The 24,271-nt window shown below is 36.4% G+C and overlaps 1 protein-coding gene across 16 annotated transcripts in view; it reads left to right on the top strand.

Annotated features, from left to right (window-relative positions):
* Positions 1-24,271, top strand: part of EPB41L2 (erythrocyte membrane protein band 4.1 like 2) — a 102,256-nt gene that overhangs the window by 63,866 nt on the left and 14,119 nt on the right. For 9 of the 16 annotated variants that reach the window (XM_066179181.1, XM_066179176.1, XM_066179187.1 and 6 more), the window contains 8 exons: positions 5,282-5,357; positions 6,824-7,042; positions 7,481-7,568; positions 8,832-8,984; positions 10,065-10,162; positions 14,446-14,618; positions 17,344-17,525; positions 21,915-21,977. In XM_066179181.1, the coding sequence (XP_066035278.1) occupies positions 5,282-5,357; positions 6,824-7,042; positions 7,481-7,568; positions 8,832-8,984; positions 10,065-10,162; positions 14,446-14,618; positions 17,344-17,525; positions 21,915-21,977 (1,052 nt within the window). Of the gene's footprint in view, positions 1-5,281; positions 5,358-6,823; positions 7,043-7,480; positions 7,569-8,831; positions 8,985-10,064; positions 10,163-14,445; positions 14,619-17,343; positions 17,526-19,059; positions 19,744-21,914; positions 21,978-24,271 lie in introns of those variants that run through there. The other 7 variants (XM_066179178.1, XM_066179184.1, XM_066179185.1 and 4 more) reach the window with 2 other exon arrangements.

A 24,271-nucleotide genomic window follows, 5' to 3' on the forward strand; every position in this document is an offset into this window, starting at 1 on the left:
CCACTATTGATTTTTTTGATAATGTCCATCATTTTCAGAATGGAGATGGAATAGAGAGCATAATCTTGGAATGTCTCACTAAAGTGCTTTTCAGACTGAATCTGCTTGAAATGCCTTTCTACTTCCTGTACTCAGTACATGATGAGTAATTTATTTTACTCTGTTTGCATAAAGCTCTGGCAAAGCTCTTCACTAGCTGGGTAGCTTTTGAAGTAAATAGGGATTGTATGGAGAGTAAATCTATGTGATACTCTGCCTGAGTCTACAGATCACAAAATAAGTGGCCACTAAAACATGCTAGACAGCCCTTGCCCATACTGAACTTATTGCCATTGCTTTACTCATTTGTGACCAAACCAGGGTTTTTGGGGTTTTTGCTGTTGTTTTGTTTTTAATGGAAACCTTTTGGTAGTACCTGATAGGAAAGTGGGGAGAAGAGGATGATGATAATATTTAGAAGCCTAGACTTACAACACAGTGAGAATTTAAGCTAAGAAACTGACTGTACTTATAATTAAGAACAGCAGTATGTTATTTATAATGACAAGCAGATGGTTTCTTTACTGCTGTTAACTCCACTGTTTTAAAGCAATATTCTTTTTTTTCCAGAAGTTAAAGTGGTGTTAATTCCCTTTTTTTTTCATGTTTTGCCCAATGATGAAATCCATTAATAGGAAGGTGTGGTTTATATTTTCAGCATAGAAATGAAAGTTACAGGAGCATCCTTGGAAGCTGGTTTTTTGATCCAACGTGCTTTTGTATAAGCAAACTAGACCTATTAAAACAGTGAATGGACTAATATGCAAGTAGTAGCCATACCTTTAGTTAAGGAAAAGTTACCGGTATTGGAACTTCTGCAGGTGTTCAGTGAAAATCTATTAGTTGTCCAAATAAGCAGGCCAAAGGCTGTTTGGTTCTCTTTTAATAAACTACAAAACTTACCAACTTTGTTGATACAAATGTTGGTATCTTTTTGTCTTCTATAGCAATTTGCATGCTATCTAGCCTACAAGTTAGTGTCACAAATTTGAAATGTAAGAACTGACCTGAAAAATTTTTGGATGCACTAGACAAAGTTCTTCTTTAATACTGTATCATATGCACTACAAAAAAATATGTTAAGGGGGTTTGATTGTTCATACAGCATGAAGACCTACATTTTATACTGGAGAGCAAGTCCAATATATTGAATCAGGAATCAGGATGTTTTTTTCCTCTGGTCTATAGTATTTCAGAGCTGACAGGCATAATAAAACAAACAGCGAAGTAAGAACATGATTTTGGGGACTTTAAAATTACACTTGCTTACACCACTATGCAAGTAATTAGCATACTGTTAGTTGTGTTCCTCATCATTAGTCTGTGAAAGTTTCCAGATATTGGAATCTTACTGCAGGCACATTTAATCCTCCAGCTACATAAGTATCAAGTAATGAGACTTTTTTCAGGCTTAATTCTAAATATATTTTTCTTTTTCAAGAATGGAGATCCTGTGTACAAAAATACTCATTAAATGTAAGATACCTGTAAAACTTTTTAGTCCATTTGAAAGTTGGAAATGAAAAAAATCTTGAACCTGAGATTAGTTCAGTTTGATAGAGGCTGGTGCTAAAAAAACCAAAAACAAGCCAGGGTTGTGGGTTCAATCCCCTCTATGGACTATTCACTTAAGAGCTGGACTTGCTGATCTTTGTGAGTCCCTTCCAACTCTGAATATTTGGTTATTTCTTTTTCCCTGGTATGTATGACACAAACTGAAGCACTAGCATGCTAGATAAGTGTATTTGGACAAGTACATTGATCTGAACACACAGAGATGACACTTTCAGAAATGTAGTTCAACACATCAGTTTGCAACATTATATTTGCAACAATCTCTGTCTCTCTTAAATGTTAATAATACCAATACTCTGCACCTTGGGCATGTATATACCACCTGTGACTGAGAAAGATGAAATAAGAAGCCTGTAGTCTCCCCCAAGTCGTGTTCTGCAGGCTGTCTCTTGCTCTGTCACAGTCCTCAGGCCCTCTGTGCTCTCTTACTTGTACAGGTTGGCCTTTGGCTGGATAATTATGTTGGATCTCAGCAATTACTGATGTTCCTTCAGCTAATGAACATGATCCACAAATTACTGTCTCTGTTCTCAGGGCTACAAAGGTGACAGAAATCTTGTTTGCTTTCAGCCAGCCTGATCTCTTCAGGAAAATGAATTCTTGACTTTTTTTAACTCATGTACTTGGCTATCCACTGGCATGTGTTAAAACCTCTAATTACTTCTTTCAGGGACAGGTAGGTAATTACATTTCTGTCACTATCTTTTTGAAAATTGGTACATCTCAAGTGGATTCAGGCTTTTGCAAAACTGAGAATCACAGCTCGATGGTACAGGCAATAGAAACTGTCCTTGAAATACTCAAATCTCAGGTTACACAGAGGGTGTGTTGGGTCACCCTTATACAAAATTCAATTCAAGAATTTATCTGTTTAAACCAAAGGTAATATTATGTCACTTAAATCTTTTTCTAGCCTGCAACATGCTTAGTATTTTTACTGCAAAAAATACCCACATCGCATATTCTGTGTTGCATATCTTCTAAGAAATGGAGAGAAGCCAGGTGTTCTGAGGACAGAATATCTTAGGGTACTAAGAGAAGTTTTAATTAATTAGGAAAGAGCTTGCATTTTAGGTTCACAATTCTGGCTGTCTGATTTTAATGCTAACAAATGTATGGGTATGCTCAGGCATCAAAATGTGGTAGTCACTTTATGCGGGTTCACTTTATTTTATATCCATCTATTTTATATATATATTTAGCTATATATTTGTAAGAGTTTTAGCTAATTTTGATCTAAACTGATTACACTAGAGTGTAGACTATTATTGTTGAAGAGAACTAAGTACCTGTGCCAAGGATTTTCTTGCAAAAGCTGACATACAAGAGGTCATGAGTAAAAGCCAGAAAAGGCCATTACTGGAAAAAAAACCCTCACTGATTTTTCCCAGTTTAAATGGGATGAATCATGTTAATTCTATGCTGCTAGCTGGTTGGTTATATTTTTCTCTTTAAGAATGTGCCTAAAGTTGCCACAGAAGCGATTTTTGATGTAACAAGCTGGCTAGAAAAATTTTTGACATTTCTGTAGCCCATACTACTGAACATCAAAATAGAGAGGCTTATCAGGGACAGAATGCTAAATACAATTTTAAATCAGCTTTGGGGTTATTCTTTTTTGTCTTGGCTACCAACTCTAAAAAGAGCCAGCAATAATGTGCATCATTATGTGAGGACAACTATGATTATATGCCTCATTTGTGCAGCTATAAAAAGTATGCTTTAGTGAGAAGTCGAAATATAGACTGTGCATATTGTAATAAACTTGCTACTCTGTATTTAGGGGATAAATGTGCTTTCAGTAATTAGGTAAAATACATGGTCACCAGCTGTCCATAAAATTTATAATACAGAATAAACTTCAATATTTTTTCAATAAATTAGCAATTTAATCAGTGTGAGTAGAGACATGAATTTTTTTCACAAAGCTTACACACTCAGAGGTTTTATGCACTTTTTATGGAGAATATAGCTTTTTCAATTTTTTTTCTTCAAACCACACTTAAGTCTCCTGGCTGTAGTGCTTTCTGAAAGTTAGTTGTAGAAATGCTGACAAAAAAGAGTAACAGTTAAACAGGAATTCATATGTGACTAGTTTAACTGCAATTTTAGACCAGGAAAAACTTGCAGACTGGTTTGAAAGTCCTCCGCTGGTGTGGAAGGACACATCTTCCATCCATTTCTCCGCAGCTCTGTTAACATGACAGCACTCCTTGAATGGTTTTTGCATAGATATTTTGGCTCTATTGCTCTTACTCATCACTTTGGTTTACCCAATATCAACATCTTTTCATTAAATTATGCTGATTCCCTGAGAGATGATGGAAGTAGGTTAATCTATTCCATCTTTAACTGTGTTTGTTATGCTGTATGTATTCATTACTGTTAAACTTCTTTTTTTCAAGGTGTTTTTGTCTTCATTCTGTTTTGCACTGCATTGCAGTAGATGATGCAGTGATAAATGAGACCTCATTTGTGGGTCCTGCCTAATTTTGTATGCAAAATTGTACAAAAACTTGATAATTGGGAATGTTAAGATACACTAAAACGCTGAGCTCTCAAAAAGAAGTAGTGGCTTAGCAGCCAGGTATGGAGTGAGATTCACACTTAAACAAAAATTGAAGTGCTTCAGTGAATAGCCATGTCTGAAAAACCAAAATAGTTTTTTAGATGTTGGAAGACATTAGAAATTCTGACACACCTCTTTACCTTTAGTATATATGGAATTTCAGAACAGGTTTTTGTAAGAAAGAAACCTTATAAATAACGTCGGCACTTTTTTCTAGAATTGTGTTGGAAGTGGCATTGCAGTCTTTTTTTGTTACTGTAGAAAGACACATTTTTCAAAGCACGATTGATCTGCGTAACACAGATTTCTAAAATAATTTACTTCCAAAGTTCTAACATTCTGAAAATGTATTTTAATTATTTATGTGTGACTGACTTAGCTTTCAAATCTTAAAAAAAAAGATTTAAAAACAGGGCTATGACTAAAAGCAACATTTTATACTTTTTCCAATTATTAATCTAGTTTTAAGTATGTTTTTTGCTCTAAAAAAAATGCATGTGCTCTTAACAATTCTAACACATGAGAATTTAAATATCACTGCTATTATAGTTGTTTAGTGTGGTGTTTACCAGAAAAATATTTTGAAGTAGGAATGGCTAATATTTTTGTCTTCCACGCATTCTCAATGAGTAATTTATTGTCTTTCTATTATATACAACAACACAGAGCTCATTTTGATGTCTCATGTTCACAGTTACCGTAGAGTCTCTCAAACTAAGTTTAGACAGGAGGAGACTGTTAGGAGCGGGAAATAAACACAAATTCAACGCAAGTGCCTTTGAACACACAGTATCTTAAAAGTCTTAATATATTATGGTCATTTTGAAATTTAAAATGTCTTCTGACATTTGTGTAACTTACTGTAAAACATTATTTAAAAATAATTTTAGCATGCTAATCTTTCATTATATCTGTGGGTCTCTACCTGCTCATGAAAATAAACTATGATTTTTAATAATGTGCAGTAAAAAACGGAAAAAAACTTCATTTGAAATTTCAGTGATTAGATTTATTCTACTTTCTAACATTTTTCAGTTAATTTTTATTTGCTTGCTTAGACTTATTTGAGATTAACAATCAGCTATTTCCCGTGTTTAGGTTTACCTTGGATATTCACCTTTAATGTGAAGTTTTATCCCCCTGATCCATCACAGTTGACTGAAGACATCACTAGGTATGCACAGGTCCTAATTTTAATTTTTAAATGACTGTTAGTCTAATTTAAAAGCCACATAGAATTTCTTCTTCAGGTTCTGGGTACTGTATACTATAGATATTCTTACATACATCAACTGCTTTTTATAACATGGTTGAAAAGGTAAAATGAAAACTTCTGGAAGAAACGTGAGCAAGAAGAATTTCATGATAAGTGGGGATATGATTTGGGCAGCAGGTAAGGTGTGAGTGATAGTATGTGAAAGAAGCTGGTGGTTTATTGTCATACTGCTGCTTTATTATGATACAAATGAGGGCGTGGGGGTCCTGAGCAAGGTTCAAGGGATCCAAGATACTTCAGTAATAATCTAGATTGATGAAAATGTGGGTTTACACACATGCTATAAATAAACCCATAAAACATAATAAAACCTGAAAATAATTATCTTCCAAACTTCTTAGATAGAAAATACTTGGAATGCAGTGGATACTAAGCACCTAAAAATAGTATTGAAAGGCTGATAACTGCGAATAGAATGCAAGGAACAGATTCATTTTTCTCATGAGTTACAGGAAACCTAAATATTTGGTTTGGAGTTCGCTGACTCTGCTGATGCAGGATATATGTTACTACTACATGTTGCATTGGATCAGTCTTCTGCACAAAATAAGATAGCTATGCAAGTGTGCAGCTAATATATTGCTACAGGTAGTGATTTGTAGCATCATAAAAGACATTTAGTACAGAGTGTATTTACAAGAAATTGTGTGTGTTTTCTCTGAAAATTTTCAGTGATTGGTTGTTTTTTCATGTTGAACATTGCATGTTCAACTCATAAAAACATTTTTTGGTTATATCTTCAGTCTAAGTTTCACTAGTAAGACTTTTTTTTCACTTACATTTAAAAAATCTCTGCTAAGGTAGTATGTCTGCTTATGTTTAACTTGTTAAATTTGGTAGAAGGCTATGTAAAGTACCTGAAAGATTGAATTCTAGTACAAATGTGGTTTAAAAAAGGCAATTATGGTTTCAGTACTAAACGGGATTTCTTTTGTGCATTACATGACATGATTAGCTTGTGAACTGCAAGGGATATAAAGGTTGGAGTTTCAAAGCCAAAGGGAAATGTCAGAGAAATGCATAGCTTATATTTTTAAACCATAGATACCTACAGGCTACAATGTGAACTGAAAAAGTTACTAAGTCAGCTTTTGTTTAAAACTAGAAAGCTTTTTTTATACATTTATTTTGGAAATCAGAGTTTTTCCTGCTTTTCACATTTTTTATGGAAGTAATTTTGACTCTTAAAAATCAAGTGAAATTTACTGTGTGGTAACAATGCTCAAATATATAAGATTATTAATGCATTCACTTACTTGAAAACACGCTTATCCAGTTACGTGCATCCTGATGAATTCTGCCATAGGTAACCCTTTCTTTGTTCTTCTTTCTCTTTGGTTGTCTTTTTCTCCTTTGTCTTGCAGGTATTTCTTGTGCCTGCAGCTTCGCCAGGACATTGCATCTGGCCGACTGCCGTGTTCTTTTGTGACTCACGCCCTCCTTGGTTCATATACCCTGCAGGCTGAGCTGGGTGATCATGACCCAGAGGAGCACCGCAGCGATTATATCAGTGAATTCCAGTTTGCACCCAATCAGACTCAAGAAATGGAAGAGAAAGTGGCTGAGCTACACAAAACACACAGGTATGTCAGATATAGTGGGATTAACAGAAGTCATCGTGCTTTGTCACATTTATGTCAATTCTCCTAGGAGTATGTGTAAAACTGCTGAGGTAAACTTATTGCTACCTTGGAAATTGTTTGTTATGTAACTAAAAGCTCTTCCTTTGGTGTGTTTAGAAAATTGAGTTTGAAAATAATAGTGACGCTAAGGTCTTCATAGAGAACTTTTTGGTAAAAGTATTTTTATATTAATTAGTTGAAGCGACATACGGATATTTTGAAAGAGTGAAGGTGAAAATCTGTACTCAAGTAAAATAATATGCTGTGAAAGAGCACTTTTCCTGTAGAGCAAAAATGCTATTGATACCTTATATACTGAGGTTTTTGTATCAGTCTGAATTCCAGGATTCCACTCAGGTTTTTTTGCCAATAAACTCAAGGCTTATTCAATGGTTTTAGGGGCTTGACTCCAGCACAGGCGGATTCCCAGTTCCTAGAAAATGCTAAGAGACTCTCCATGTATGGAGTGGATTTACATCATGCCAAGGTACTGGGGATTGGGTTTGTTTGGTTTTGTTTTAGGATAGACATGCTAAGTATTAAAGAAAATACTGTATATATAGATTATTTTAGGAAAAGTCATATGCTTAATTTTTGGCTGTAAGCCTTTATTTCTTGGTTACAATAATTACTCAATTTAAAACTCCAACATCAGTAGAATTTATACATAAGTTTATTTAGTGCATAGACATGTGCAGCTTGGAAATAATATTTCAGTCATAAGAGCAGATAAATACATTTAAAATGTCATGTTTTGTGTGCCAAGGAGATGTGGGGCCAATAAAGTAAAGCTTAAAGCAACATGTAATTGTTTTCATAGTACCATGAGAGTTTAAAAAATATGGGGAGAGGTCCTGGGGGAGGATTTTGGTGCTTTTTCCACTTTCCAGGGGTAGGTCAATTCACATGTTCATTTCAAGTGGGAATTTTTTTTTTTTTGTTAAAACCCCAAAGGACAAACTAATAACCTCCTCCCCCTCATAAATCCAGAATCTAAAATCATTAGGAAATTTAAGGTATTGTAAGCACATTGGTCTTGCATTTAAAAGAGAAAACCAAGACTTTTAAGTCCTGGAGAAACATTGTTAGGTTTTGTTAGTTCTGCCAGTGAAGCAACTCCATAATGATGGTGTTGGCATTTGATGTAGTTGGTCTCTTGTTGGGGAGGACATGAGATACTGCTGTATTGTGTAGTGTATCAGTAAGTGATTAGTTTTGTAGCCTGTAAATCTTGCATCAAATGAGTGATGAAAGAGTATTCTCTTTCTCTCTCAGTGAAAGAGAATACTGAGAAACCTATCCATTACCTCCTTTATCTTTGCTGGAATAGTATCTGACCGTAAAAGATCACCTTGCTCACAAGCCTTTTCAGACTTTCACTGACTGCTTTAAGTGGGACAGGCCTGGTTTTAATTTTTCTTCTCTTAATATTTGTTGAAATTATAGCTAGCACACACGCTGGCCATACCTTTCCTGCATTTAAGTTGTTAACTTAGTCCCTATTACCAGAATATTGAAGAACTTCCCAGAACTGTGGCATATGAATGCCAAAACCATTACTTAGAGTCCAAAGTTTTTCCTATAAAATGAATATACTTAGCTCTTTCTGATTTAAGAATCTCATTGTCAGAGTCAGGTTTGAATATGAAACGTGTCCCAGTTACAATATTCCCTCAAGGTATGTCAGCAATAATTACTTGTTTGGAATGTTATTGAAGTGATTTTTATGAAATTGTCTCATACCTGGCAGGATTCTGAAGGTGTGGATATCATGCTGGGTGTATGTGCTAATGGTCTGCTGATTTACAAAGACAGACTGCGGATCAACCGCTTCGCTTGGCCAAAAATTCTGAAGATTTCCTACAAGCGAAGTAATTTCTACATCAAAGTCAGGCCAGCAGAAGTAAGTAGCACCTTTCAGTCTTTTTTCTTTTGTGAGATCACTTCTGTCCAGCAACAAGAAAATATTCTCATTTTTTCCACAGTTGTCCTCATAGGCTTATGATATATTCAAGCAGGACTTAGGAGTACTTTTTCCTCTTCAGCTTCTAATGATTAGATTAAACACTTTTCTTGATTAGGCAAAGGCAAACCAAGAAGCAAATCAATTTTCTTTTTTTTTTAATAGAAGCTGTCTTGTTATTTTGTTGGGTTTTTTATGCAAAAAGCTAGTTCCATTGGCCATATTCTGACTGTGCGAACTTGCAGTCCCGGGAGAGAGCCAGCTGCTCTGCCTCTTGGGGTGTAATTGTTCACTAAGTGTCAGCACATTAAGTTTGTGGCTCTAACCAAAGGCTTGTTTTGTCCTGTAGAGTGTTATAACTTTGCTGGCTGCAGTGGAAGTAGAGGATTCAACTTTCTCTTTAGTTACTGCTAAAAATTTCTGGGAGTTGCTGAAGGGAGTGTGTGCATGTTTACATTTTGAACCCTTTGTAACAGGAAATTTAACAAAACCCCAAAAATGTCAAAGACTGTAATGCTTTTTTAGATTGTCCTGTAAAATGTTTAGGGTGGCTTTCACTGTGTGAATAAATAAAATAGAGACATCCAAACACCAATTTTACAATACTAACATTGGGGTCATGTGAGTTTTCTAATGCAGATGTTGTGTTCTTGCATTCACTGATGCTGTGCCTTGATGAATTTTTTTTTTGCTAAGAAAGTATTATGTTGTGATACAGTGTATAAAAGTTTAACACTGCCCTGTGGATTTCAGACTTTTATTAAATCCAAGCAAAGTGCAAAGCACAACCTGCAGTACAATTGCTTCATGCAGTTTATCCATCGTGACATAGCCCATCAAGTATAATTCTTTTAAAAGGCTGGAAAGTCTGATATTTTTAACAAATGTTTAAAAAAATTTTATGAAGTCTTATGGCAGGAGAGTTACAGCTTGATACAGTAATGGATCTATCTTAACTCTACCTATTAATTAATAGCCAGATTAAGGAAATGGGTTAATTTATTTGTGGATTCCTTCCAGCTGGAACAGTTTGAGAGCACTATTGGGTTCAAACTGCCAAACCATCGGGCTGCTAAAAGGTTATGGAAGGTTTGTGTGGAGCACCATACTTTCTTCAGGTAAATGATAATTTTCTCCTTCCCCCACTTTGCAAGGTACGCTCATATCTGTCTTTTAAAGGATAGGAGGAAATTGAAGATTTCCCCCTTCTTTGCCCCTTGCAGTATAAACTCTTAGACAGAAGATACCCTGACAGTAATTGACCCCAGATTACCAATTCCTAAAGTCTCAAGTACAATTAACTGCTTTATCAAAACTTTCAGAGTGCTGAGAGGTTGGAACTAAACAAGTGGTCGTGGAGCACAGGATGTATGCAGGAACTGTCTGACCTCAATCGTGTGCCATGTGCTCTGGAATGACCCTGCTTGAGCAGGGAGGTTGGATCAGATGACCCACTGTGGTCCCTGCCAACCTAACACATTCTGTGGTTGGTGGTAAGATTTCCTGAGAGACTGACCTTTCAGAATGACCATCTAGAAACCCTTTATTCATCATCACAAGAAGCTCTTAGGGCTTGACAGTAATCTTCATTCAATTAATTTGAACATTCTGCTGAGTGTAAATGCTAAGCAGGTGTGTAAATGCTTCTAGCTGAGTTTTGCCTTATTTATGAACTAGGCTGCAGCCTAGGAGTCACAGATTTAGGTTGAATCTCCTATGAATTGGATAGGCATTGAATCTGAGTTTTTTCTTCAAAGCACAGTACCTAGGGTATATAAATGGTAACCCTTCTGCTTTGGTTTGTTTTTAAAAAAACCAGTTGTGTTTTAAAGTAGATGTAATCCTGTTGCTGAATATACCTGCTGGACAGAACTTCAGAGAACTTGGGGACCAGGAGGTCTAAGCAGATGATTACTGGAACTGTCTCACTGGATGGTTTTCAGTATTCAGATTTTCATTGAATGTAGCATGTTCTTGAGTGCAAAGGTGGAACTTACGCTGGGTTTGCCAAATCTCAGCATAAATCAGTCACCAAATGTTTAATTTATAAGCACTTCTTTTTTAAATCTTGATCAGAGATTTTTTTTTCATGTTGATGAATTTCATTTATTAACACAGTCCAGCATTCTATTTTTCTTGAAAATTTGAAGTCTGCTTTGGCTGGTGGTGTCTGTTAGACAAATAGAATGCAGTTCTGTTCACAGTGAAAAGTTTATTAATACTCTTCAAATAACTTATGCAGTGATTTACTTTGTTGGCAAGATGTATTTCCTAGTTTTATAGTAATAAAATAGACCTGAATAAGGAAAAAGCAAATCTTTTGGAAGCCAAAAATCCTAAACTGATAGTTACCATTTGCAAGTCTGAAAGCTTTCAGGAACATTCATAGGTATGAAATAATCTTACTACAGAAATTCGGACATAATAAAAATAATTGGATTTTATTCCAATCAGAAGTGGCTTTTCCTAACCAGGAATGACATTGCAACAAGAATTACGTAACAAATACTTGAACCATTCTGTAAATCCATATACTCCACTGATGTCATCAGAGAGAAAATCCTTAGAACCTCTCATCCTGATTTAAAAACAGTAAAATAAAGCCAGCTCTATTTTCCTGCAAAGATAAAAAGCAGAAAGCAATTGCTACAGTCCAAGAGGCTGTAGCTCTTTCAGAGTATGTGTAAAGCTTGTGTAGGATGCCGCAGTAAATTGTATACAGTTTAGATGCGTATTTTTAGCTTCCAAATCTCCTTGCATGCCCTATATAAAAGGGTATGATTCCTTGTGCTGTCTTATGTAATGTTTCAGTTTGTCTCTAATAATCACATCAAGATCCATTTTGTTATAATATATAGGAAATTCACCAGTGTAAGAAGTTATTTATAAAAATTGTAATGAATTGTATTGAAAATGACTACCAAAGGTCATTGTACTCACTTGTTATCAGCTCAAACTTAGAGGATTCCAGCAGCATTTTCAAAGAGCAGAAATCTACTTTAAAAATTACAGTCAGGCCATCTATCTACATAAAAATTTTGAGGTAAGCTTGGTTGGCAACTCTGGATCTTCACCAGTGTCTGCAGAAACGTGCTTATATTTCCTCTTTATGATGTTTTATTTGATATTTTAATGATTTTTTCAGTGTCTCCTCAGAATGTCTTAAAGTGGTAAAAGCATAGTTTTCAGTTATTTTACGTAATTAAGCCTGTAATACAAAAATCCATTCAAATGCCCTTAATCAGGAAGTAATTAGTTCTCTTGTTTTTTCCATATTAAAAGATTAGAAGTTTATCTCAGCGGGGTGGAAGATAAAAATGGCAGTTAATGCTGCAACCTTGCCAAGACTGGAAAATCAAGAACTGAAGGAACCTTGGAAAAACCCTTTTAGCCTTCTTCCTCTTAGTACATAATGCACTCCCTGTTGGAAATAATGGGGAGAAAGACTGTTTTATAGAAGCAATGAAAGTGAAGCCTAAAGTTCATAAGTGGCTTTAGTGCAGAAGGGTGGATTAGTTTGTCTTGAATTGCTTTCTTTATAAATGTTGGAACAGATTATGATTCAGGTGCATGCATATGCATATGCATATCTTAGACATGGGGAATTGTATGCTTCTGGCTAGTACCCCAATAAACATCCCCTCTTAGGGAAAAGAGGGGAAGGTGTTTTTAAGATTTAGGTTTACCTCTCATTTCCTACTCTGATTTGATTGATAAGAAATTAAATTAATTTGTTCCCAAGTCTAGTCTGTTTTGCACATGAGGGCAATTGATGAGTGATGTCTCTCTGTCCTTATCTCACCCAAAAGCTGCTTATTACATCTGTCTCTTTTGTCCAGCTGAGAAAGGGGAATGTCTTTGGTGGGGTCCTGGTATCCAGCCAGGGTCCAGTCACCACACTAGCTCACTGTTCTGTTTGCTAGGTATCTCAAAATTCTTCAGTTTTGCTGAAACACTTTTAGAATGACCTTGTATTCTTCAGAACCCAGTACTGGATAATGCCTTAACATATGTTGGATCAGATTCCACTGACACAGATATTTTTGTGCAAGTGCTTCAGAAGAGGAGAACAAAGTCAGCCCAGTTTAAACTCTCGCTTGCCCATCTGTGCCATCTTCAGTACAAATGGCACATGAGTTGCTGGTTCTGCTTGAAAGAAGTTGATGTTCAGTGAGCTGCTCATTCTTTGCAAATTCTCAAATCAAGAAGCTTTGTCTGCAATAATCTGATAGTTTTATACAGAGAGAGAGAGTGTAAGCATGTATTTGCAGCATTACATTGATCCAGAAAACAACTTCAAAGGCCTTTCCAGAGAAGCAGGGACTGGGAAGAGTTCTTGCAGTGATGACAGTTTGCCTAATCAGCAAGGATGGCAGTGGACCCTCAGTGTTGCAGTTGGTGCTCAGATTTCAAAAACAAAGTACAAGTAATAGAGGTTAGATGAGTATGAACTTGAAGTCCTCAGACTGAAGGAAATTCAGGATGTAGAGCGGACCTGTCTTCAAATTCATGCGATGGTGGTACAGAATCACTGAATCAACCAGGTTGAAAAAGACCTTGGAGATCATCAAGTCCAATCTATGACCTAACACCACCTTATCAACTAAACCATGGTGCTAAGTGCCACATCCAGTCTTCTTTTAAACACCTCCAGGGACAGTGACTTCACCACCTCCCTGGGTAGCCCATTCTGGACTTTATGACAAGGACTCCAACATTTATGGTACAAACACACATAGCCAGCATTAACAGCACATGTAACTCTCTTTCTCACCCTTTTCAGAAGTCTTCTTCCCCCCACTCCTTATATCCAGCAAACATCAACCTATATAATTTTATAAATGACGTTTTAAAGAAACTAGAGTCTAGAATGTAGACTGTTTAACTTGTTGCTGTTGGGTAGCAACTCTCCAGTCTTCCCAATCTTTTTTCTCTTGGTACTCCCTCCTATACATCTTTGAGATACCATTCCCTAACTCTGAGGAAGAGCAGCTGCTGTATTGCTGCTTCGGAAAATAGGAAAGGTAGTGGAAGCTTTTACTATAAGTAACATTCTAAGGAGAGATCTGAGAGATAATCTATATCACCTATAATGGTTTCAGCTTTCTACAAAAATTAAAATTTAACAAAGATAGCACCAAAAGATAGGAGTCCCAGTTGCTTTAGTCATACTGTCGAAAAATGTGATGGTTATCGGCATCACTTTGACTCCAGCTGCAAACAATAAATAACATGCATTGTTTTAAAGGTCTTTGAAGAGCTTACAGTGGAATTCTTTCTTGGAGAGCACAAATTATGCACTGTGAATGGAAGTTGAAGTACAATAAGTACCTTCAAATTACTTCATTAAATACTTCAAAGAAGGCCTTTTAAACTGACTTTCCTCATATTTCCCTTTTAGACTTGTATCACCAGAGCAGCCTCCCAAAGCCAAGTTTCTGACCTTGGGCTCCAAGTTCCGCTACAGCGGCCGTACACAGGCGCAGACACGGCAGGCCAGCAACCTCATAGACAGACCAGCTCCGTACTTCGAACGCACGTCCAGCAAACGTGTTTCCAGAAGCCTTGATGGAGGTATGAAATTTGACTTATTTTTGCAGTGTTGTGATTACATTGTCTCGTCACTCTGACCTGACCAACATTCGGAAATGTTCAGATTATGGATGGCCAGAAGGTCATTTGACAGATTTGTGAATTTTGATTTCTAAAGCCACTTTAGGTACTTGACAGTTTTAGGGTTACATTACGTTCAGTCACTGCCTAAATAGTATGGAACTGCTGTGAATATATGGAGTTCTCTATGTTGGGTATGTAGCATAAGTGTGCACTACTCATACCTTTTGTAAGGCATAGGTACACACAGCAACGTCTCTAAACACGAAAGACTGAATCAGTTGTTTCTTAGAGTTTTCCATAATTTTGTTCGGTATATTGCTATCTTAGTGTATTTATTCACTACTTCAGTGTTTAGTTAAAAATTTTTACATTGATTTTGAATAGCTGAAGGTTTTTTTGTCATTACTGGTATTTGATTTTTTTGAGCAGAAATACGTTCTGGTTTCCTTTATTGGAAACAGGCATTCTTTCCAAAGGCAGGTATAGTAACACTATATGTGAGAGATGTAAAAGCATATGTCTTACTCAAAATCACTTCTGCACTAATATATAGCAGAAAAACACTTCAGCAAAATAACATGAACCTTGACTTAGATTCAGGCATGCACAACTTCACTGGAATAAAAGTAATCCAATGACAGTGATGTGAGTTTAAGCTACAACTGAGCTGTCAAATTTATCTTATTTTTTAAAAAAATTCTTTGCTTAGAAGAGTTTTACTTCTGCAAATATTCATTCTCTGTCCTATAACAAATGATCAAACTGACACTTTCTTGGGAAACATACCAAGTCTTACCGTCTGAGAACTGAAGTAAAAATATTAGGCAAAAGTGCTTGCACCGATACAGCATGCGATGACTTCTTGTGGCAACCAAAAAACCCATCACCACCTCAGTGTTTTATAATCAAGCCTCTCTGGCATCCCTTGTGCATCCTCTACAGAATACAGGCATGCAGACATGTGTGTTCAGGCCCTAACTTTCACTCTTACAGAAGCATCAGGGTCAAAATTTTGAACATGATGAAACGTTGTTCTGAAAGCAGTTTTGCACAAAAGGATCTGGACACTCCTGTGGCACAGGTTGAACATGAGTCAACATGAGAGTGCCCTTACAGCAAAGTATGCTGGCTGTATCCTGGGCTGTATTAGCAAAAGCTAATTATTAGAAGAAATTATTGTTCCTCCCTATTCAGTACTCTCTGAGACCATGCCTGAAATACTGTGTTCATCTTTGGGCTCCACAGTATTAGATGGGCAGTGACATACTACAACGAGCCCAGTAAGGATCACCAAGCTGGCCAGAGGGATGGAGGCCTGTGATATATATCAGGAGAGGCTGAGGGAACTGTGATCCTTTAGCTTTAAAAAGGAGAAGGCTGTCGTGAGGTGTTGCTGTCTACAGCTACTGACAGGGAACTTACAGAACAAACAGAGCCATGGGTTTCTCAGAAGTGCCTGGTGATAAGGCAGTGGGGTGTCCCTGCAATTTGAGACACAGCAAATTTCAGTTACAAATAACAAATTTTTCCTTGTTTAAAAAGACCTTGGAGGTACTTAAAACTCAATTGGACAGGCTCTTGAGCAACCTGGTCTAATTTTACCTTCTCTGAGCAGGGGTTTGGACTAGCTGACCTCTGCATGTTCCTTCCAACCTAAGTTACTCTTATCAAAACTTACTTGTGGAACTAGCGCAATGCATACCTCAGAAATGCTCTATTTGCCACCCTCAAAGAGATCAGAAGTTTAAGTTGCAGAACTTAGAGGCTCCCCAAAAGCCCATCCCAAATGCCACATTTCCTAATAGCTGGGCTAGGCTTCTTAGCATCTTGAAGGAGTCCCTAGTGTGAAGCTTAGACTTTTCCAAAGAGGATATCTCTCAAAGGTACTCCAAGAAACATCTCTTCCTCTCAACTTTCTGCACCTCAGTTTTGTAAAGCAAAGGCACATGGAGGTATTACAGAACATTACTAAATGATTTAATTTTGTATCAAAGCTGTATTTATTAAAACTCCTTCATTTAATGAATTCACTTCTATTTCATTACTACTGTTTTGACTAAGGCTGTCATCATGATTTAAAAGAGCCATCCTGCTCATTAGTCCTGTTAGGCTGAGTCAAATAAGAGGAAGATAATTTAAGGCCTTTCACTCTATTGTGCTTTGACTATATTCAAGTATGCTTGTTTAGTATTTCCCCCTTCCATTTTTTGCAAGCATATAGGGAGGAGGTTCTTACTTTCACTGAGATGTTTGTGCAGCTTTGCTAAGGTTCCAGTGAAAAATACTGTGACAATTACATGCATAACTATTTCTAGATTGCAATAAAGTAGTCCTCTCAAATAATGAATTTTGAAAAATACTTTCGTATTTCGCTCTTTTTTTAATGGTGATTTACATACCCAAAAGAACAATATCTTCAATTTATCTTCTAAGTCTAATCAAGAGGTTGATAAATACTTGTCTGAAACTGTGAGGGTCTTTTCAATATATAAGTGCACAGGGGCGCATTGCTGTTCATACTAGTGCAATGGAATGCCAAGAAACTGAAAAATACTGTATCACTCAGTAACTAGCCTGTGTTGATCATTGCTGATATAACCATAAAATGCTTTTCCTAAGATGATTTAAAACCAAAATGTTTCGGCTTATCCAAATTAACCAAAATTATTTTGTTCTGTAATAGCTCCCATGGGTATTTCAGACCAAAGTCTTCTAAGAGACTTCTCTGCTACTGGAGGCCAGGCTGCTGGAGATAAAATCATTGATCTTGAAGCTGCTGGTCAGGCCAAGTTGAAAGAAGGTGGCAGAGAAGAAGATGAAAGTCCACTCAAAACTCCACAATTAGAATTGACTCAGGATGGAAAGGTATGTCTGACTTTCACACCAAAATTATTTATTCATGTGATATATGTATCTAACCATGTGTGGTTATTTAGTGTCTATATGTTCTGAATATCATACAGAATACTACATTAAAATATTAAAGGAAAATTGTCAAGTGCTTTCTGTGTGTTTTACTTAATGTCAGCGTATGTAAGCAAAAGAGAATACAAACTTCTAAATGGCACTGACCTAGAGTTTCTTTTATTGCTAGAAATCTAATTTAAATGCTCAAGAAGCTTGCATGAGTTCTTGAAAATATGTTTCAAAGGATAAATCATGTTTTATTCACTTCCTTAGTTTGTTTAGACTTGAATAAAAATGTTAATATATCATGGTTGTGTACACTCTACGAAGTTGGATGTATTATGATTGAGTTTAATTACTGTGGGTAACAATTTTGTTTTAGTAGCCATTGCAGAATTATTTCATCCTTTAAAAACTTGTATGTTGACTAACGTATAGATTTCTGTGAAAAGTTAAGTATTGTGATCTGTTCCTGGTGCAAATGTTTGCTTGTCTTGTTTGTTTGAGCTACTGGGGGAATAGGTCAAAAAATTTAATATATATTTTTTATGATCTGATGTAAAAATTTCCTCCCAAAGTGCCAGGTAAAATCTGCAGCTCTTTCTTGGAGATCATTTCTGTTTCACCAATTCTCCAGAACTTAGTTTAAAATTTGAAGAGTAATTTTTGTCCTCAAACATTTTTGCAAGTTAGCTACCCATTTTCTTCTTAGTGAGACTGCTGAGTTTCTCTGTGCAGTTCATATGTTCCCACTGCATTCAAGTGTAGGCAAAGAACAAATATCACAGCTGCCTTTTTTTTTGTTTGCTGGCAAGTTGAAATAATTTTGAAATAGATGAGAAAAAAGGCACACAGTTTCTTTATGGGAGAAAAATGGTAAAATAAATTACTATATTTTGCCTTTGGCCGTAGTAAAATGGTGATTCTCCCTTGTTTTCAAAGTATCTTTCAATATTTTAACCAAAACAGTGGTGATGGGGAAGGCAGTATTTCAGGAAGTTGTTCCAGGAAGCTGTTCAGTACGGTTTTGTTACATGTGCTTATTCTGTGAACAGCTTCTTTTTCTTTCCCCTAGTACAGATGCGCCTTTTCCTTTCTGATTCTCTTTAAGTCTTAGAGAAAACAGTTATAAACCCAAGAAGTGCCAGCTTGTCTTTTGTGTACTGCACTGTCCTCTGACCTTTCTGCCGAAGCTTTGAATGTCTGTCTGCTTCCATCTGTTTTAAGTGACTATTACAGTTCAAAAGTGCACAGTTCTTTACAGCCTGAGAACAAAACATTTGTAATGGGTTCCTTTCATAATCCACAGAAGTAAACAAGTTGGCTGCTTGTAAAACACAGTGGGATTTTTATTTTTATTTCTATTGCGTTAGTAAAGCTATCCCTTCTTCTAAGTAAAAGTTTTCACTAACTAATAATTTCTCTTTTTTCCCCTCTTCATGTGCCTTCAAACTTGCATTTTTGTTGTGCTTTCATTTTCCACTGTGCACAGAATTTTTTTCTTCAGCTCACTCACGTACACCCACCATCACTGCCCATCCATTCTGTGTCATCCCATCTCACAAACTTGTCACCTGTCCCCGAGATCGACATGCTTTCAGATATTTCAGAGGAAGATCCCTTTGAAGAGCCCCTCCTTACCATTCCAGACATTTCAGAGTGCAATTCCATGGAACAAACATCAGATCATAATAAAACCAGAACAGCTTCACCAATTAATACCTTTGAATCAATGAGACCCCTAGCTAGTCGAGGCTCCCCTGCTGTTGAGGGAAGAATCCATACAAATGACTACAAAAGCACTGAGTTGTGCGTCTCATTCAGCTTCTTCAGATGCCTTTCTTTTAGTTTCCGCTCGCTGCTTGATGAGGATGGCTATATTACTTTTCCTAGCCTTCCTGATGTTTGCATTTCTTTCCTCCCACCTGGCCTTCAGCACTATATTCCCATTACCTCTCCTTCCTTCATCCCCTCTTTTCTCCTTGTCTTTGTCCTGCTTCTGTCTGCTTTCCAGTCTATTCCTTTTTCACTCACATTTTCCCTTCCTCTCGCTCTGTCTCTCTGCTACCTGGAGCCTAAGGTGACTTCCTTTAGTAGCTCTAATGGCAATGACCTGAATGACAAAGCAGAGGAAGAGGAGGTGTGTAATTTTGCTGCTTAAATGTTGACACTTGCACTTTGCATTTATGCTTGTTCTCGCGAGGCTTTCTCAGTTTTGCACACTTCCTAGTTTAGAGGTGGGTCTGTGTACATGCCTGTAATTATATATATAAATACAAAAATGCACATGTGTATATCTGTATCATTTTAGCATTTCTCATTTGTGAAAAATTGCCATTGTGGAATTTTTAGTCAATAGATAGCTCATGGTTTTTCTGCCTAATTTCCTGCAGCATGCATAGTTTCATTGAAATCCGCAGATACTGAGCTGCAGGTGGACTTGCATTGTAGTTCAAAATGTTAACAAGCACATGAATCTGAATAATTAAAGTGCTCTGTGTAACAATAGATATGTTATTTGATACTATTTGCAAGTTCTGTTCGCACTGTCAATTGGTTTTAAAATGCCTGTCTCCTGCATGCATTGACTGGAATGCACATCTCTGAAGTTCTGTTTAGATCTGAAAAATGAAATTCCTAAAAGCTGAATTCAGAAAAGTGCAAATACTTTAAAATCAGTGTTTTGTTATTCTGGATTTCAGATGTTTCAGCTTTACAAGGGTGTGTGCAAAGCTGAGTCTGTCCAAGACACTTTTTCTTTTTTTACGTGCTTTGATTAATCTCTAGCAGCAGTTGAGACTGATTTCATTCACTAGCTGGGATTGCAGGTTATGTCAGACAGTATCATTGAAGTCTGAGCATTTTTTGGGATACACTGCTAAAATGTACACAAGCCTCAGTCACACCAGTATATTGCTCTGATCATCTGGAGTGGCTGACAAGCTGCCTCCTTTCCTTATGTCTGCTGCACATGTTACAGCAATACCACTACAAAAAGGACTTCTATTTTGATCCTCAAAGAAAATATTAAACCAATTATCATAGAATCAAAATGGGGGGGGGGGATCTATTTAATGTTACATTTAACAAAGTTTGCTAAACCGATGTACATATTAAAGACATGCTAAATATGGCATGTTGTCATTATAATACCAGTCTAAGTATAAAATAATGAAAAACATGACTTTAAGATTTTCTCAGTATTTCTGTAGCCTAATTCAATCAATAATTTGTAGTGTAGTTACAGAAAATAGAACCCCAGATAAGTCAGAAATTAATAAAAATGTTATGTGTACCACATCTTTCACACAGAATCCAAAATGTAAGAGTATGAGCAGTAAAAATCCATCTTCAAATTCATGGACTTGCACATTGTTGACTTCTAAATCCATCTTTTCCTAAGATTACCAGTTGATATTTGTACTTGTGGAAAGACAATCGGGAAGTGGTTCACTTTTTAAAGAATGCTGTTCCTTATGGCATTCAGAATACTTGGAGATGAGATATGAAGATTAGCTACTGAAAATTACCAACAGAATGAATTGCAGTTTAAGAATATTCACTTAACAAGGGTGGGTTTGTAAATAGTTCATCCCAAGACAACAACATTCCTAAAATTTAAGTTTGTTCCTATTCCTAAAGTTTGTAAATACAGTGTTTAAGTGTTTGACTTGAACCCCAAACTCTTTTCCCAAAAGAACTCCTGGATCAGATTCCATTTTCCCATCAATTTGTTGCAGAATTTAAGTCGCTTACCATAGAAATTATGCATATCATTTTTCGTTGTTACTCATTCTTAAATTTTCACCTGGGAAACAATAAAAAGTGCAGCAAGAAAGGGACACAGTGTGAAACTTCCATTTTTCATGCCACTTATGCCAAAAATTACTTCAGCCATTCTACAACAATGTAGGTGCAAGAAGACCCAAGTCGCTTAATTTCGACATCTGGGGCCGAAAAAGTAAAGGTCTGTAAAATCCAGCACACTTTGCAGCATTTACAAAGAGATGAAGCTTCTGTGTTAGTCTGTAAGCCAATGTTAACACTTCCTTTTCTTGCTGATTTGCCGTGCGCTCATGCAGGTGGAATATGAAGAGGAGAAAGCACAGCAGAAGGTGCTTGGTTGTTCTTTTACAATTGAACCTGGCTGTGGCTGCCTGCCTTGTTAGCACCCTAAATTTTCTGTGGGTTTTGTCTGAATAGTGCCTTTTCACCTCACCATTTTATTTTCTTGATTTAGCTGTCTGATTGTAAGGGTCTTGTTTTATTTACTTGCTGGTCCATTTTATGTTCTTTATGTTTTGTTTTGGTTTTGTTTTGTTTTGTTTATGTGGCTTAATTTCACAGATCAGTTCCTTGAGAGTAGACGGGGAAAATATTTATGTCAGACATAGCAATTTAATGTTGGAGGTTTGTATGTAATACAAGTACTCTCCATTCTCACTGGCTGCCAGGCTGCATGGGATGGGAGGTCACCTGCAGGCTGTTATGGATACACTGCATGAAGTGCATGGGGAAAAACCAGCTTGAAAATGTTGCATGTTACCATTCTAGTCTCTGAGTTTTAAAAAAAAATACAAAATACCCACAACCGACCCTCACCTTGAACATTGAATGTAAATTTCTGTATTTTTGCTAAATGTTTTCAAGGTGGCAACTGGGAATAATAGCCCTGTTTAGATAGAGCAGACACATGGGTGAAATTCATAATTCTAAATGGTTTTTTGTACATTGCACCTCGATGTTTGCATCTTCTGTTGAGTAGAGATTCCAGCTTTTGCCAGTTTAATCAACCCTCCTCAAATACATTAGCTGCATAATTAGAGTTTTAGTAAGGGGCAAGCAGTAGAAGTATAGAAAACTAATTCTGCTTCTGACAGTGGTTTGTCAGAACATTGAGAAATGATGCAAGGATCAGATATTCAGAGGAATGTTTGGATATCTTCTGAAATATTTGCTTTATTTTTTCCTTTTCAAGTGGAAGTAAATTTTGCTTCTTGAAGGTTGGTTTTCATTGCAGATGAGCAACAGCAAACAGCTTTGAATATTATGTTTATGTGTAGCACATTGTCACTGAAGTAGAGATTTTTAGTATAAGAATTTTCATATAGATTAGCAATCTCAATTATTTTGTCAGAGTCTGTCTGTATTTATCAGTATCATTTAACTTGTGGTTAATAACCTAATAACCAAAGATGTTTTAAAAAATCCTACTGCTGTCTTTATTTTATTCATCCAGATGGGGCTATAAATAATTCCCTTTGTCACAAAATCAGTTTTTTAAAAAATCATTTGTTTTGTTCAGTAATAAGGAGATGTGTGGATCGCAGTAACCCAACTAATATTTTATGGCTTTTTGCAGCTTTTGATCACTATTGAAACTTTGCTTGTGTATAACTTACTGAAGCACTGAAAGTGTGCATTGCATAACTGTGCTTTGATCAAGTCCAAGAAATGTGCCTTGTGTCAAGCCAAGACAGGTCTTAAAATAATGACGGGATTGTTACGAGCTTCAGTTGTATAATAGAATGCCTTTGGCATAAGATTTTACTTCACTCAGGAAAGACAAACTTTAGGGAGACATATTTAGTGTCTCACTTGTTAGTCCAGGATGAAAAGTGGTCCTGTGACAATATAAACCTACTGAGTTGCCAGAAGGAGAGAGGTTGAAATGTTTAAAATGCATGCAGGCTTATCCACAAGGTTAAGAAATAGATGTGCAGCACCAAACCCTTACTGGGGCTCAAGTGAAAAGAAATTAGAAACTAATGAGTTTGGTTTGTGGGTTTTTCATGAGCTAATGTGAAGCATCTTTGCATTGTGATCACTGACAATAAAAATCTAAATGGTAGATTTCAGAACATTCTGCTAAAGTCTTTGTAAAAAATCCAGATTCTTTGCCTACATAATTATTTCTGATTACATTCTTTTGACAAAACTTCCTTAATAATTATGTCTGTATTGATAAGATTTAATTTCAATCTTCAGTCTTCTAGTTCTTTACTAAAAATGGATCCAAGGCTTAAACTTGACTATAACTATAGAATACTACTGAAAAAATATTCTTGTTTTAGAGTAAGCATAAGCAACATGGACTTTTCTTGAGACCTGGAATGCTGGAAGGGGTACAAATTGTGAAGGCAGGATGAAATCTGCTTTGCCCACCAAATCCCAGCCATTGTATTTAGAAGACAATGAATTCTCAAGAAAGCTAAGCATATATGTTTTTGTCTGGTTGCTAGAGCAGTTACATTTTGGCATAGCTCCTGAACCTTACCTCTGCCCTGTAGCTGGTACAAAGGGAAAGAATACCTTGTAGTTGTTTGATCCAAGGTGCTGCAGTTTGGCCTCAATGGTCATGACAAAATCTAATTTGGTATTCGCACTGTGGTGTCCCCTTTGGCATTGATCTATGGAGGTTTAACTTAGATCGTTTTTTTGGTACTGGCATGCACAAAAACTTGTCTGTCTTGCTGTCACGTTCTTAAAAGTAGAATTGGCAGGTAGCAAGTTTGAAGTCTGTAAATCTGATTCTTCCAGTAAGTTTAAGCCTGCAACGAGTTGTCCCTCTGCAGCTAAGCAGATGTTGGTTGCTTGTATATTTGGCCTTGTAGTATTGTGTTCACAGATGTAAGTATTTTTCATGGAGCTTGTAATATCAAGAAAGATGCAGTTTTATGCTCCTTGGGTTGAACTGTTCTTTC

Source organism: Chamaea fasciata, unplaced genomic scaffold, assembly GCF_029207755.1.
Source record: "Chamaea fasciata isolate MVZ Bird 193981 ecotype frontalis unplaced genomic scaffold, bChaFas1.0.hap1 SCAF_3, whole genome shotgun sequence".
Lineage (NCBI taxonomy): Eukaryota > Metazoa > Chordata > Aves > Passeriformes > Sylviidae > Chamaea > Chamaea fasciata.